General features: G+C 30.3%; 2 protein-coding genes and 1 long non-coding RNA gene across 7 annotated transcripts in view; 1 reads left to right on the plus strand and 2 right to left on the minus strand.

The window, feature by feature from the left end:
• Positions 1–3,942, plus strand: part of LOC107170447 (phospholipase A1) — a 48,975-nt gene extending 45,033 nt beyond the window's left edge. Inside the window, exons 7-10 of one of the 2 annotated variants that reach the window (XM_089225123.1) lie at positions 575–622; positions 2,058–2,223; positions 2,820–2,894; positions 3,684–3,942. In XM_089225123.1, the coding sequence (XP_089081249.1) occupies positions 575–622; positions 2,058–2,223; positions 2,820–2,877 (272 nt within the window). In that variant the 3' untranslated portion in view covers positions 2,878–2,894; positions 3,684–3,942. The remainder of the gene's footprint in view (positions 1–574; positions 623–2,057; positions 2,224–2,819; positions 2,895–3,683) is intronic. The other variant, XM_089225124.1, reaches the window with a different exon arrangement.
• LOC149056274 (uncharacterized) lies at positions 742–4,793 on the minus strand. Of its 3 annotated transcripts, none has more exons than XR_016191299.1 (4): positions 4,367–4,588; positions 1,907–2,256; positions 1,171–1,408; positions 742–1,031 (listed from the first exon to the last, which is right to left on the minus strand). It is a non-coding gene; the product is annotated as an uncharacterized LOC149056274 (long non-coding RNA). The 3 variants fall into 3 exon arrangements; XR_016191298.1 differs by having other exon boundaries at positions 1,899–2,256; XR_016191297.1 differs by having other exon boundaries at positions 1,171–2,256; positions 4,367–4,793.
• Positions 4,794–5,519: 726 nt separating this feature from the next.
• On the minus strand, positions 5,520–11,445 carry LOC107170446 (tyrosine-protein kinase CSK-like). 2 transcript variants are annotated; one of them, XM_089225121.1, is made up of 11 exons: positions 11,151–11,445; positions 10,602–10,731; positions 10,327–10,496; positions 9,821–10,040; positions 8,513–8,647; positions 8,312–8,448; positions 8,067–8,228; positions 7,792–7,987; positions 7,622–7,708; positions 7,457–7,549; positions 5,520–7,389 (listed from the first exon to the last, which is right to left on the minus strand). In XM_089225121.1, exons 2-11 carry the CDS (start codon positions 10,635–10,637, stop codon positions 7,303–7,305), a joined length of 1,323 nt encoding a protein of 440 aa, XP_089081247.1. In that variant the 5' UTR covers positions 10,638–10,731; positions 11,151–11,445; the 3' UTR covers positions 5,520–7,302. The 2 variants fall into 2 exon arrangements, with proteins under 2 accessions (XP_089081247.1, XP_089081248.1); XM_089225122.1 differs by lacking the exon at positions 11,151–11,445 and adding an exon at positions 11,009–11,138.
• Positions 11,446–17,288: the final 5,843 nt, after the last annotated feature.

Genomic DNA, 17,288 nt, shown 5'->3' on the forward strand with positions numbered 1-17,288 from the left:
GTTTTCACAATATTGACTTCAGTTTTTTTTCAATATAAGATTTGATATAGGCAGTTTTAAAATTTTAAAATTTGTTTCTGTAGATCATTAACATTTTTTTTTTCGTAAGGTTTTCGAGTGTTCTAAAAATTAGATTTCTGAACATGTGAGGCTTTTTCATGTCAACCGTCTTGTCCTATAAAAACTATTGTGTTAATGCTCTTAGGCGCTTAGATAAATATCTTGGAAAATGTAACGATACATTTTTGAAACGAAGAAAAAGATTAAGAAAGGAATATTAACAGCTTCGTACGCCGCAGTGTAGTTGTCCAGAAGTTAAATATTATATAATATTCGCATACCTATACCTCGTTACAACGCTATAATAGCCATACGTTAACATTGTCGCCAACAGGGAGAGGGGAGGGGGCTGAGCATTATTTCTAGACAATATTTAAGCTGTTTGCGCCTATGGAAATTAATAACGTAGGTAGGCGGCTGACGATTTAACATAATACCTATATTATATATTAAATTACACATAAATTCAGCTTTGAACTAAGTGGCTCATAAATATTTTATGTTTTCGCGGTAGGTAAACTGCGGATACCTGATGGACGACGAAGTATAGTAGTGACTGACGGTGTGTATAAGATAATTTTTGAAAAGGTTTTTTTTGTGTTCAATTCCGCTTAAAAGATTTTGGTCGCGAAAACGCTTTTTGTAGTTGTTGGCGCGTGCATTGTACATTTTATAATAATATTTAGTGAAACATTCCATTATATTTGTATCATACAATATAAGTCGCGTAATATTAGAAATATTTGTGTATTATTTAGAAATATTAGAAAAACGGCATTAAAATGTAGAAAATATACGCTGTACGATCGGTTATCTAGGATATTATAACCACTCCAGACCACTTTGGTATCCTTCAATAATGCATTTATTTGAATTATGATTTTTTTATTCTTTGCTCTTGATTCTTGATTATAAAAATGATTTTCATGCGTATTTTTCGATAGGTACAGGTAATAATATGAATATGAATTCTAAAACAAAATAAATCGTATTTTAATATCGTTTGTATAATTTTGCAACGGCTGATTTGCGGTGTGGGTAAGTACGTATAACATTTATTATAAATTATATTATATTTATTTGGTATGTATGATATAATAAAATAAGTACCATAATATCAGTCAGTAGTGTGTCCGACTGTATACAAATCTCGTAGAATAGTATAATGTTGTATTTTTGTCGTTTAGTATTTTGTAAAATGTAAATTCGATTATGAATATACATAATATGGTTAAATGGTGGCTTTTACTGTATTTTAGTTGAGCTTGGTGTATACTATACAGAGTGATTTTTTCATCACAATTATGCTGTCATTTTCTCAGTTTGATAATTTATTTTAATACATAATCTGAAATCATTAAAGCAGAGTATTTTTTTTTTTTTAACAAGAGTTCTATTTCATTTTAAAGACTATGCAAATTAAAATCATTTTTATGAACACGCACATAAATTTATATTATCGATAAAATGACTAGACAGCGATAAAGTTATCAATCTGTATTATGAGCGGACGCCACAGCCACTTATTATTAAATATGTTATCTCCGCCTTACGAACGTATAACATGGCAAATTTGTGTGTTAATACAGCTCCAATTTTGTGTATTATTCGTAGTATACTAGAGCTAATTACATTTGAACTACTGGAACACAAATTTCCAATCTTGCTGCAGTTGTACCTATACCGGGTAGGTACGTTTCGTAAGACGGAGACTACATGTGCTATTTATATGATAATATATGCGGTCGTGGAGTCCTCTTAAAAAACGACGCTCATATAATAAACGTCGTTGAATCGTTCGCTTATAAAATATAATATAATAATAACTATTATAGTACCTACATACCCGCCTATATATATTATATATACAATACAGCTGTAGATATATATATATATTATTTCTTTTTATAAAAATGTATAGTGTTTTAATGTTATTGTATTTATCGATCCACGTCTTTAATGAGAGTCGGTCGTCCGTGTGCGTGTGTGTTGTGCAGGTCGAGCCCGGTGCAGTCACTTCCTCAGTGCTTGTTTCTTCGCGGCTTCCGTCTCGGAACGGGGTAAGCGCCACCAGGGCATCCCCTGCACGTCCACCTGCGAACCACTGTCCAGGACGTACGCCAAAGACGTGCCCGTGTCCATGGGATTCCACACTCCGGACAAGTATGCGCGAGCGCCATGTTACATATATACAATCTATAAACCATATTATTATTATTATCATCACAATATTGTGTGTCTTGTGACCAGAATTCGTGAAGTCATATTTTGCTTTTTTTTATATGTTCTAAGTAGCTTCGTGTCTGACTGGCCTAACGATATCGTATGGAGTAAGAGTGGGCTAATCGCGGAATATGAAGCTATTTAAGTCGATTGTGAGGGGGTGATGAGGCACTGAGTTGGCGAACACTGAATAAATATACCTACCCCCAAAAAAAGAAGAAAAATTCTAAATACGTACCTCTGACTGCCAATGTGTTGGTCTTTTGCTTTTCGAGAAAATTAATGCTTATAGTTAAAAGAATTGTTTTATCTATTAGACCTGACTACGTTGATGAAAAATTAAAAACTTAACATAATTATTGTGGTGATATTGAATTTTATATAGAAAAAACGGTCTGTTTTGTTAGTGATTTCTTTTTCGTCTGAAAAACATGAAATATTGTTGACAACAAATCGTCAACAATACAATAAACAATGAACACGTTTATATATTATGTAAATGTATATTTTAAATATTACTTTATGTTGTGTTTTAGTGCTCGAGGAACGTACTGCATTCAAATGCGTAACAGTAAAGCGTGTCCATTCGATTAGACCAGAACCTCCAACAGGTATAATATCAATTATAATATATAATATATTTTTAAAAAAAATCGAAATAAATAAAACCAAAATTTCACATTCCGGTGCTAGGTGCTCTTTTTCCGTAGTCCTAACACGCCTAATCAGTAAACTCACATATTTGAATTTCAAGTTCGGGTTCCGATTCATCGCAATTGTAGGTACTATACATACTACTTAAGTATCCATGTATGATCAATTGTAGGCAATTTTAATTTAATTAAATAAGTACCTATATAGGTATATATATATTTCTTTTTATATTAATATAAGATGTTTTTTGTGACATACAATTTTTGGAATTTTCTAAGTAGCCATTTTCTATAAAATTAAAAAAAAAGCTCTTAACATTCAAGAAAAATTTACCATGTTAAATGATACGCCTATATATTATTATTCATCTCCATTAACCGATTAAAAAATATATAACTGAACAGCTAGGTACCTAAAGATTTATTATTAAGGCAATAGATATACATATATTTTTTTAACCATCCGATATTTTTATATTTTTGATACCACAGTATATGATAGTACAGCAAATATCATAAGTTTACTAGCTCCAATTTTACGCATAATTTTAACGATTTTTGTTCCCTTTATAAGATTAAAAGAAAAGCTACATATTTAAAAATGTAATTCCATTCAGACGCATAAATGTCACAGGTTAGCTTATAACTTATAAGGAATATCGATTGTTCTGCGTTAAAACAATCACCCTGTTCCTGCTTATATTTTGTAATATTATTCGTGCTTATCGTTGGTTTCTTGAATTTCAGGAGACCCGTTCGTAGAACCAAACAGAAAATGACACTAAGACATAAGTACAACAAAAACACGAAAGAAAAAATGCGTGTCACAAGAAACGGAAAATCCGGACTAAACCAAAGATTGTTGTGTGCGACTGGTTGCCGTATACCAAGTTAAATATAACACACACCTACACACCGTTTCTATTATGTATTATAACAACGTGTACAATACAATATAATATTATGTAGTGATGATTATTAATATAATATACGATACGATAGAAAATACTGCGTGAAATAAATACACCGACGTCATCACGTTGCAGTATTATCTATGACCATATCGATGGTTAATATAGGTTACAAATATGCAATTTTAAAACGTATAGAAACATTAGAAACAATTTACTTTTTTGACATATTAGTCATAACTCGATAAGAAATTTAAATATAAAAAAAGTCTATCTCGTTGACAAGATAATATATTATTATAATTTGTTAATAGGTCAATTCACTCTAAAATCAATCACATAACTCTAGAGTTAAATGAATTATTTAGAATGTACAATATTTGCTATGTTATTTGTTTGTAAAACACTGAAACAACGCGCGGTGTAGTTATTTTTCGTCTGCAAATTTTACTGAATTATTTAAAAACGTCTCATTTAAGTACTCTCTCACAACTATAGTTTGAAAAATAATGCACGTACCTTCGTAACTTTTTGTTTCTTAACCATCGATATTGAAATATTGAATAATATGTTGTCGATAAATCACTCCTATTTTTCTTATTCCTTCCCAAACCAATTGTCACAGAGCCTACTGCAGTAAAATCATTACTGCGGTCACAGATTTGTTTTCGTCGTAAAACAATACGTGAAATAATTGGTGTTTTATAGTGACAGGAAATATTGGTAACATCGCTATGTATAATGATATATTATATACAACCATCATACGCACTTCATCACCTTACACCTATGACCTATAATATCCTTAGGAACCTTCCTTACATCCTATGTCAACTTAGAATGATGACGTCAGTCGTTTCCGCCAAACCGGATAAGGTTCGATTTTTGTTTCCATCAAATCTTTTTCTACCTACATGTACCTATAAGTTATAGTTTGAGAACCATTTATAAAGTTACCCAGGGCCACCACGGCACCACGAGGATTACATTTCAAAAATTTGAATTTGAATTAAATTAAGTTGATTATAATTAAATCAATATATTTAATAAATTCATAGTCAAATTCAAATACTCGTATGTCTAGCAATATTCTATAAATTATTTATTACTTCGAATAATAATTGTCGCATTACTTTTACGTATTACAACTTTATTTCTTCTGTATTCATTGTAGGATTACCAAAATTCTACAACGCATAGGGAAGAATTTTGTCTGTGTCGTAGCGTTTTGATTTTTTTGATAACACTAACTAATAATTTTAAATAATTAATTTTAAAAAAATCTAATTTTTTTAGACTGATAACTTATATTGTATTTATAATATCCAAATAATAAATACACCACGACACAGATAAAGTTCTTCCCTATGCATTGTGAAATTTTGGTAATCCTGCAATAAATTATATAGAGGGAGTTAAAGTGGTCCCGTACAAAATGGTTTTTATTATGCTGTATGTTTGTAAAACTGGACAATACATGTGTTTGAGGTTTCCTTTTAATAAAATTGTCAAATAGTTAGTAAAATTAGATTGACAAATGATGTTACTCATACTACATATATCCGAAATCTATTGATCAGTATTTCCAAATAAAGGTGAGTATAATACAAGCAAAACAAATAAGTAGACACTCAGCAACATAACACATTTAGTAAATTAAAAATGTTAATACTTATTGATTGAATGAAAATCAATTTATTTTAGATAAAAAAAATATATAGTAGTGTAGCAAAAAAAAATATAGTTTAGATAAAAATCATAATTTTAAACTTATTAACATATGAGTACAAAACCAAATTTTTTCGGTAAATAAAGCTACCCAAGTAAATAAAAAAAAAAAACAAACAAACAAACAAATACACCAGTAAAATACAGTAATATTTACATAGTTTTAAATATAAAACCTTTACCTAAAACAAATCAAATATTAAAAGATTTTTCACGTCCAAATCCCAAGTATATTTTATGTCAAATAAGGCAATTTAACTAAGATACATCTCGGTAAGAGATTTGACATAAACAATTAAATAAAACATTAACACACAAATAGTTGATTATTATTTCTTATTCTAATACAATTAATTAGTGACATCATAATTTCGTGTTTGTAATTTATTATTACAAATGACTTTCACAAATAAAAAAAAAATGTTTAACATTTATTAGAAATATATTTTTTTTAGCAGTAATCAGTGTAAATTTAAAAACTTAGTATGGGCTTCCAACAATATTAGTGTTTAATAGTAACTTACTATTTTAATCAGTCAGTACTATTATTTATTAGTAAGTAATGGAATGATAGTATTTAAGTTTGGTGTTTTGAAAATAATACCAATAATAGATTATATCATACTTATAGTTAAGATTCATAAGTATAAAGCAAACTAAAAAGTAAAAACCATGCAAATTCTTACATTAAGCATTATAAAAAGTATTTGATAAGAATTGAAACCGATTTCAATAGATTAGAATTGTTGCAAAATGTATTTCATAACAGTCAAATTCAATGACAAATAAATAATAATTTAATAAATATGTTTACTAGAAAAAATAACTTTTACATACCATATAACAAAATTATCATATTAAGTTATGTATTTTTCTGAAGTATAAAATTAAATAATTTTATTGCAAGAATAAGAGTTAGATGTTTTTCTTTAGCAAAACAGTATTTTAAAATATTGTGTACCTATCAATTGAATAACAAAAATTTTTTTTAAAACAAACAGAAAACACAATTAAGCCCAAAATACAATCAAAATTAATTTAATATTAAAATGCTTAGTATTGGTGAAGTATTGAAACATTTTTAAACATACTTTATGTTAATCAGAATGCAATAAATAAACTAACAGGACAAACGTTCAGTAATTCTTAATATGACTCATTTTTACACGCATATACCATACATAACACTGTTTTAAACAGTCAAGCATTTGAAAGAAAATTAATATTTGTATATTTACTTTAAAAATTTTATACCCCAAATTTTATTAATATGATTACATATTAATTTATCATTACTTATTAGTTTATTAATTTAGTTTATATGATATTTAATAGAAAGATTCCAATTTATATAAATTCAATGATATTAATTATATTTGTAATAGATATAAATAATTTAATCATGTTATAAAATATTTATACTTAATATGTAGTACCAAACATTAATAAATATCAAAATTGAAGCAGATATGTAACTAGATTAAAAGTTTGAAAATCTACCTCGACCAATACTAAATTCATTTATTTTGTATAAATATTAAATATGCAATAATAATAGTAATAGTAATAATAATTTAAAAAAAAAAACACTAAAGAATAAAAAATACTGAAGGTTGATAAAATAAAGACTAGCTCATAAACATTAATTAAATTTTATACTTTACAGATATACACAAAGTTAGTGCACAGATATATTGTTATACATTAGAAATTAGTCAGTGTCACTCCTAATTAATAGTTACAACTTTTAACTGTGCTAATTTGGTCTTAACATCCTTAAATGTTGGTCTTCGATCAGGCAATAAGTCCCATGCCTATTAAATTAAAAACAATAAATAACAAAATATTTTAGTATTTATAGCAATATAAATCTATGTTTACTTGTCTCATAATTTCATATATTTCTGGAGGACAACACTCAGGAGCTTCCATACGATAACCTTTTTCTACATGCTTTACTACGTCAATTAAAGGCTGGTAAACATAAACATTTTGATTATTAATATTGTTTGATAAATAAACCAGATAAAATATTGTAAAACTTACTATTCTAGAATAAGGAACTCGGCCGAAAGAATAAATTTCCCATAGTAGAACTCCAAAACTCCACATATCTGATTTATTTGAGAACACCTGAAGCAATTTTTAAAAATCCATTTAATATTTAATAATAATATAAATCTTAATCATTATAAATATTTCCTATTTCAAATTACCCCTTGTCTAAGTGCTTCAGGGGCAGTCCACTTGATGGGCAATTTTCCAGCATCCACAATATAATTTTCTTCACGTGCCAATCCAAAATCAGCTACTTTAGCTACTCCGGCTTCTGATATTAAAACATTTCGAGCAGCTAAATCTCTATGCACTACTTTTCTAAACTCTAAATATTCCATACCGCTACACGTATCACTAAATTTTTTATTTTTTATCATAAAATTAATAACTAAATAACAAAAAAATACGTTATTTAAAAATGTATAGAACTTACACGGCAAAATTAATTTGATCTTTTTTGGTGACATGGAGTCTTCCCCTTGATCGTAAATATTCAACGAGACTACCTTTACCCATGTATTCAGTAACTAGCAATAGATGTTTTTCATTTAATACGAGTCCAAGAAGTTCAACCAAATTTTCATGCCTCAAAGACCTGATACAAAACATAAATTTCAATGTATTTTTTGTTCTTTTACTAAATTAACTACACAATATAAAATATATTTAATAAATTACGTCATAAGTAAAGCTTCTGTTAGGAATTTTTGAGCTTCTACGCTAGAGTCTTTTAACATTTTAACAGCTACTTTTTCTCCTCTGTACACTCCCAATAATACATCACCAAATTCTCCTTTACCAATTGTTTCATTTAACTAGAGAATAAAAACAAGTTTAATATAATAAGTAATTAATTAAATAGATTTTGCTTAATAGAACCTGTAACTCCTGTTCCTGTATAACCCATCCGGCATCAATAAAAGATTTTGTATCAATACAAAATTCTTGTTTGCCTTTTTTAGGTAAACTCTTGGTTAATTGTGTACATAATCCATCGGCATCTTTTTGGTAGTGCTAAAATATTAATCATCATACACAATTATGCTTTGTAAAAGTAAAAGTCTAATTAATCTCTAATCATTCGCATAATAGTTGATACTACATTCACTTATGCAACATAATAATTTATCACATAATTTTTTATACTAGAATATATACAGGGTGTCGCAAGGATTTATCCATTGCAATATCTTCTGAAATAATTGAAATATCAAAATTCTGGTTTTTTAATAAGACTCAGGGGGATAAGAACTACAATTATTTCATATTTTAATTTATTTTAATATTTTGGTAAAAAGTTAAGAACATATTTTTTTATTTCATTATTTTAAAAAAAATCTAAGATAGCCATTTTGTAGAGTTTAGTTTTGTGAAAATATTTATGTTTCAAAATTGTATTTTCATTAATTTCCTTATTTATATATTTTTTTTTTTAGTTTCGAAAAAATTGTGAATTATTTAACACCGTAGTGTTATCAAACATGTTACCCTCTGTGCCGTGCACATACTCGTACGGCCAGCCGAACGTTTTCAGTGTGTCTAGTTATAATCACATTTTATTTCTTCAAAACTAAAAAAAATATTAAAAATAAGTTAAATAATGAAAATAAAATTTTGAAATGTCAATATTTTCAGAAAAATAAATTCTACAAAATGGCTATCTTAAATTTTGTTAGAAATAATTAAATTAAAACATGAAATAATTGTAGTTATTATCCCCTTGAGTCTTATTATAAAACCAGAATTTGTATATCGTTATTATTTTGTGAGGTATCGCAATGGGTAGATCCTCGTTGGACATCCTGTATAAGAGAATAAATAACAAATAACTTCAAATCCCTATACATCAATACATTATTAGATGATACTGAATGTAATAGTCACAGTACTATTGAGGTCAGTGGCGTAGCCAGGATTTTTTTTAGGGGGGGTTTTAATAACAGAATACATTTTACCACGACCAAATGATTGTATTCCTATATTAAAAACATTATATTTTTGATATAAATACGGCTGAGGGGGAGGGTTATAACACCCCCCCCCCCTGGCTACGCCACTGATTGAGGTTATGTATATACATTCATTTTAAGTTTGTTTGGGTTAAATATTTATCTGTGCCAATGATGACAGATAACCAATAATAAATGTCAAGAATTCAAGAAATATGTAGTTTGATAAATTACTTACTTCGACTAATTGCGATAGATTTTCAAAAAATTCTTCATCATCGATCGTAAGTTGATTGTCTTTATACTTTACTCTGTAATGTTCCACTTTACCAATGTAACAAACACAAAGTGTATAATCTCCCGGATAGTTTGTGGACTCTCTAACCAGAAATAGACCATTCTCTTTTGGTGTTAACAATTCTTCAGCCATCTCTCTTGATATTTTCCCATGAAACCATCTAGCATAATAAAAAAAATTAGAAATGTATTTTACCAAACCAACATATTATCATAAAAGAGCTTAAATATAAATTATTCAAACAGACAATGTTATTAAAATGGAATGTGAGAACTTTGTTCTAAAATTGTATATTTTGTGTAATTTAATTTGTTAAAAATTGATTTGATTAATTTTTTTATTTCCCTATAAATTTTTTCCACACAACTGAGACTATAATTATTTTAGAGCATAAAACAAAATTATATATACTTATATAGTTATATATTATAATTATTTTTACTCACGGCATGGCATTTAATTTCACTTGAGCTTTGCGTTGTAACGAATTCATATTGCTGTCATCTTTTACATGTTGCACAAATGAAGTGTAACTTCCAAAGTTTGTGACGGGTGATACTGGTGAAGCTCTGTCGCAAAACGAGTGAGTAACCAATTGTTGAGGAGTTGTTCCAAACTAAAAATTACCAATGATGGTTTGTCAGAAAAATCAGTTACGCGACATTATTCTGATTCAATAATGAGAATGTAGACTATTAAGTATAAGTCGTAAGGAACTTACATGGGTTCTGCCAGTATTTTGATACCCGTGATCCATTTTTCCAGTGTTTGTTCAACAATTGACCAACGACCATTTGATCCAATCTATCCGTGACAGAACATTGATTAATTGCAACAGATGACCGTTTGATCTGTGCACACATAATAAATTATGAAACAGTGATTAATAAAATGTGTAACAGTAGGTTAGGACTGTTGTATTATGTTATTGCAACATTAGGATTGGTTCATATTGCAGTAAGTATGAATCATCACACACCCACACTGGGCCACACACAAACACGCGGATACATACAAACAACACACACCTACACTGATATACACACAACATTATGGTCTCTATCATAAAAACAACTATTATAGTGGGCGTAGGGAAAAAAATTTAAATCTAAAATTTGATCTGCTTACGGGTAGAGTGCTTACAGGCACTCGAGAACGTGCGTTATGTGAATATTACATTACGATCAAACGAATAAACTTTTTAGAGACTGGGATGATCGTCGGGGAGCATCGAACGATGATGACACGCATAAATTTCACAGATGCTTACCACCGGTATTCCCGGGTTATCGTGGATGACCGGAACGGTTTTCGTCGAATCGGGATCTCGTCAGACGATGATCCGTCATAACAGCGACGGACGAAAATTTCACAAATCGCGGAATTCGTTTTTGCTAAATTGCGATACAATTATTAAGCTGTTGTCGTCGCAGTAATCGTAGTCGGCGGCGAAGTCGTGAAACCAGTTCCGCGCGTGCTAGTTTTTTGATCGGAAGATCGAACGGAGAGGTTCGCGAAATGACATTTAACCCAACGCTTGCGTGCACAAAACGAAAAACGCTATTATTATTATTTATTACTACTTTTTGTATTGTTATTATTATTATTGGTAATGAAATGATAATCGGGCGATACGCGTTGATAATGACGATATATTATTATGGTAAACACGATATACACACTTGAGCGCACGCGCGTACACCACGAAAACAGATGCATACAATAATAATATTATCGTTGGCGGACGCACGCTGCAGGCCACGGTCAACGCTGTCGACGCGCGACGGACCGAAACGAGTTCGAGCGCCCGATAAATGGTCACACTGCCGTCGACGTCTTCCGGTCTTCGTCTTCAGCTCTTCCGCAGAAGATCGAATGGAGAACCATAGAATGGAATAACAAGAATGTGTTATTATTTTGAAGTTGGAACCATAAACCAATTAATGATATTAATAGGGTCTGTGCCTTGAACACGATCTATTTAATTGTCCGTCTCAACAGTCCAAAACGACCAAAACATACAATTTCGTACACGGGTAAACGTCTTTTCGAATGCGAGGATCAAAAATTGAAGTAACGTTCAGTTTTTCGGCAACATCGTGGAACGATCAAAACGACCGTGTGACGATGGACTGTCTAGGGTCTTCTGGATTCGTTTACGATGTCGGATGTACCCTATACAGGCTATACGCATAAATCATCACGTTAACGACTTAAAAACATCAAGCCAAACACGACTAAATAATAATAATTACGAGACTGCTAGGCCCGCACAGCCCGCGTGTGCGCATCGTTCTACACTGCAGGTATATAGTAACTATTTATAATCAATACAAATTATGATGAATGTTGATTCGGGTAAGACAAAGATCAATTGCTTAAAATAATATGATGCTGTAGAGATTTCACTATTTCGGAGCCTGTTCTTCGCCGACCTGATACGATGACAAACTGCAAACTGCTCTCTGCTGCTGATGCGACTACCTATATTATCGTGAAGATTTTTCATAAAAATACACGTCCAACTCGTCCAAGAGAGCGCGTTCGATGCTACAAAAATATTTAAACGTATATATTAATATAGGTATGTGTATGTATCCAAAGTGAACTTGCGTATATTATAATATATTATTATAAATTTTAATAATTATGTACAATCGGGTGCGCCCGACTTCACGTTAAAGCGTAAATACTTCGGTCAGTCGAGTGCTCGATCGTTCTTCCGAGCCTGACTACGGTAAAGGCGCCGTGCCACATTCTAGGAAAATTTATAACTCTTAGGTCTCTCCCCCTCCACACTTTTTTTCCCTGAACAAACAATTCTATCAAACGTTTCGCACTACGATCGATCGTCTTATAAATATAATATGTACACGATCATAAATAATAACAATTGTATGACGTAGGTACGCGTAAATAATAATAAAAAGGCTATGTGTACTTACTACTATTAATACTATTATAATAATGCGCCAGTGTATATTATTATTGTCGATTATATGAGTGAGAATAGTGAGATAGCGGTGTGCCACTGCGTACGACTCAGTTCTGCAGACTTGCAGTTGCGTAGTTGTCCGTTCGGCTAATGATGACCGATAATATGATAAAATTCAAGTATATCCAATTTAATTATTTGGTGTCTCAAGGGTAAACTGAAGGCGCTCGTATTAAAAAGTAACTGCATGGCTATATCTATTATAGTCGTACTACTGTCGTATATTATGTTACCTACCTGGCTACCTGTATAATATGTGGATAATGTATAATATTATATTATAATCTTATTGGTGATATTAATGATATTATTTTCATAATATTATAAACAACTAACAAGTACCTACGGACAGCATGGCACTTGAAAATATATTTAAATGTTTTACATTTTTACTTAAATTAAATGTAATAAAAGATTTATAAATAATATTATTGTACATCATATTTAATGATTTAATGGCTGACGAAGGGTGTATAATATATTTGCAATATTCATCAAATGTTTTGTTGCAACTTTTTTAAATAATTTGAGATGCAATATACATTATAGAATGCATAAGGCATAACCTATTTAATAGGAGCGTAGATGCCAGATGGAGATTTGGGAACAAATATTTAAGTGGATGTTACTCATCTGCTGTACAGTAGATTACAATAAGTGGGTCATCACTGTAATAGATAATATTAAATTTGATTGGCAACCTAGAGTTTTAATTTCATATTCCAAAGCAGAATATTTTTCTAAGTATTTTGATACGTAGTTATCGAGTAGTTTATGAGTTATAAGTATTTAAAGTTTAGATTGGCGGAGTGGAGTGGTACGGGGTCACCCCGCAAAATGTTTGTCCACTACTCCGATTGTCTAAACTTTAAATACTTATAACTCATAAACTACTCGTCCAAAATTTGATTTTTACGTAAAAATATTCTGCTTTGGAATATGAAATTAAAACTCTAGGTTGCCATTCAAAAAAGTAAAAACTTAAAAAATATAATTTTTCATAAAAACGTTGTTTTTTAAAAACATGAAACTTTGTAAAAAATATTTTCAAAAACATTGATACTTTTTGAAATAATGAGTGGTTCATGATAAAAAAAATCACCCTGTATAGTAATATCATTGATTATAGAATATAGAATTCTATAATCAATGGTAATATTAAAAAGATTATTATCATTTAATTTTAATATATTTCTAATATTATTTAATAAATGCCAAATTATATTAAAACAATGTTATATTTATGTATTATTAAAAAGTAGTTCTTAATTTTAGGTAGGTTTGCCCCGGGGCGCAAAATACCTTAATCCGGCCCTACCACCGTGTGATTATGAATTATGGTAAATCAACTTTATATACTTTTGATTCTTATAATCATTTCAAGAGTTTCAACACCGTGTACCTATATATCGACTAAGCTATAAGATATTGTGTGAACTCCACATAGCACCCTATCTATATATTATAATAATATATAACATATTCCGATCGGTTGACTACAGTCTACAATAATTGCAGCACCCTAGACACATGTTATAATATATTAAAATGTACCTACTAATATATTACATAATAAATACAATAAATTAGATATAAGCGTCATATGAACGACTGCGCACTTGCGAGGCGATGATTGTCGACAGTCGACCGTATAAGCAACTATACTGCAAGTACGTACAACCCGGTACATTATGTATATAGTTTTGTACTGTAATCAAATCATTGAAATACACGCCGGATCCGTTTTTCTAATCCAATTCGGTTTCTTATAAAGGTCCGCCGATCCGTGTAATAACCATATATATATACGAACTATATAGAACTGCTGGGTGACTACTGGTATACTACTATATATATATATATATATAATGTAATAATGCTTACACCTATAGATATACATGTATTATAGACGTTATAATCGTTATATACTTTGTACGAGCCGCGTACGTGCACTGCCCTCCTTGGGGATTCGATCGCTCTCGCACCCCCTCGCGGTTGTTCACACTTTTATGTGCGCACGCGGGCCCTCTCGTTTTCCACACACTCACCCTATCTTCCAAGCAATAGCTAATATATAATATATCATATTATATAGTTAATTTAGTTTTAACCGATCGCGTTAAAACGGGAACATTTTATTTTACTGCACCATAGCCGGCTCGTATATATCGGTGATGCGTGGCTTTTCGGTTGAAATTTATTGTTGTTAAATTAGAAAAGAAGAAATGCTTAAAAGCTACATAAACATAATAATAAACAAGACTAAATAGTAAATACATTTACAATTGCGTATAGTTAGAGCCGTTAGAGGGGTGCAGGGGTTAGTAGTGCAAGTTAGTTGTGAAGGTATTATATGTATATATAATACCTATATAACCATAATTTTTATATATATATATAGTTAAGCAAAAGTAGTCTAAAACGTTATATACTCATGGTATCAGCATTACTAAGCTTAGGAAGGAGTGAATTAAGCCTCGCCTAACAAGTTGACAGCCTTCCCTCCCTCAGAGAAAAAACCATTTCAACGACAAAAAATTAATTCACAAACGGATTTTATTTGTATTATATACTTGTGATATGTATGAACATTTTTAAATTATATACTTATACAGTATATTCATGACTTGTATAAAAATTTAAATATCATAAAAAAAGCCAATGCACTAAACACAAAAAATGAAATTTTTTTTACCTTAAAGTTTTTCCAATGTAAAAATTCTATTCATTGCCTTCTTCTCACCGACTCTTTTTAATTTTTACATTCACATTTTACTTTTTGTACCATTTATTGTGTATAGATTGTAAATTTTTACAAATAAACGACATTTTTATTTAAAAAAAAAAAACTTTAAGTTTTATGATTGGGTCAATTCACAGCTCTAATATTATTAAAGTCATAAATACCTACTTAAATATATCACTACAATTTCTGTTGATCGCATATTTTCCATGTCACGCGTAAGTCTGCGCAGAGGTAAAGTGAGAAACAGTGTGTTAATATAATCTTAAATAATATATAAACTTTACGGCCGTGTTCATACACACTCGTAAACCATCGATCCAGTGACAACTTTAAAATAAGGATCGGTGGGGTGCAGCTGCAGCCTCAGACCCGGCGAAAACTGGCCTCAGGTGTGCGACGACCGGATTCCATTACGCGCAGAGCTCGAATTCGAATCCGCAGACGGGACCGCCGCCGCGCGTCGGCTCTGGCATTTATAATATCAATAATAATAACGGTAGACACTGCGTATGTATCACGTTTACTGATGATAAAAACAAATTGCGATTTTAAAAAGTCAAAAAGTATACCTCTATATAGTTCATATATTAATACCGAGTGATGTATTTATCGCAAGAAGCTCATTATTTCAGAAAACACCTGCAACAATTTTGAAGATATTTATTTTACATAATTGTAAGTCATTACAAAAATATATTATTCTATATAAAATATATTTTTTAGTATTTTTTACCGTTAACATTTATTAGTGACAACATACACTTTTAATTCCTTATTTCAAGGCAGAATATTTTTGGAGTTTTTCGATGCGTAAAAATCGAATTTTGGACGTGTATATAAGTTATACCTAACTAATTTATAAGTATTAAAAGTTATGACAATCGGAGTAGATGGAGTGGAGTGGTGAAAGTGTACCCCTCAAAATGTTGGTGTACACTACCACACTACTACACTAGGTAATTTACTCAGCTTAATTTTAAATACTATTATAAGTTATAATTTTACTATAATAAGGTACTTGTCAAAAATTTGACTATTTTAAACGATTTCCATAAATATATTTATAGTTTATAAATACTCTGAATAATATTCTGTTTTGGAACAAGAAATTGTAATGACGTGTCATCATTTAAATAAGTAAAACTTTGAAAAGTAGCGTTAAAAAATAATGAAAATTGTAATTTTCCCCAAGAATTGTGTTTTAGAACGATTTAAAATCATGTAAAATACTTTCATAAACGTTATTGTTTTCTGACATTCTGAGAGTTTAATACGTTAAATGAATCATCCCGATTACATTTTTTTAGATGCGATATGCGCATGTGCAGTGCAACCTAATCGCTATATTCTCACCTACATAATAATAAACAGAGAAGAGCGTCAAATCGTATTTACTTTACATGTTATATAGTCTATGATCGTTTTACGCATATAGATAACTGATCAACCGAAACCGATTGCATTTGACGGTCCGACGATCACGGGATACTGCCCCTTGCAATTTAACTTTATTTATCCATTATAAGAGTATAATATTATACCATTGAATTATACAATTCCCGCCGAACGTTTTATCGAAACAAATATAAGACGGCCTTGCTCGTGCGGGTTGATGTTCGTCGGATTGTAGATACGTTTTTTCCTTGTGTTTTTATTTTAGCTTTTAA

The sequence above is a fragment of the Diuraphis noxia genome, unplaced genomic scaffold (assembly GCF_037042655.1).
Source record: "Diuraphis noxia isolate RWA-SAM2 unplaced genomic scaffold, SU_Dnox_SAM2 contig0004, whole genome shotgun sequence".
Lineage (NCBI taxonomy): Eukaryota > Metazoa > Arthropoda > Insecta > Hemiptera > Aphididae > Diuraphis > Diuraphis noxia.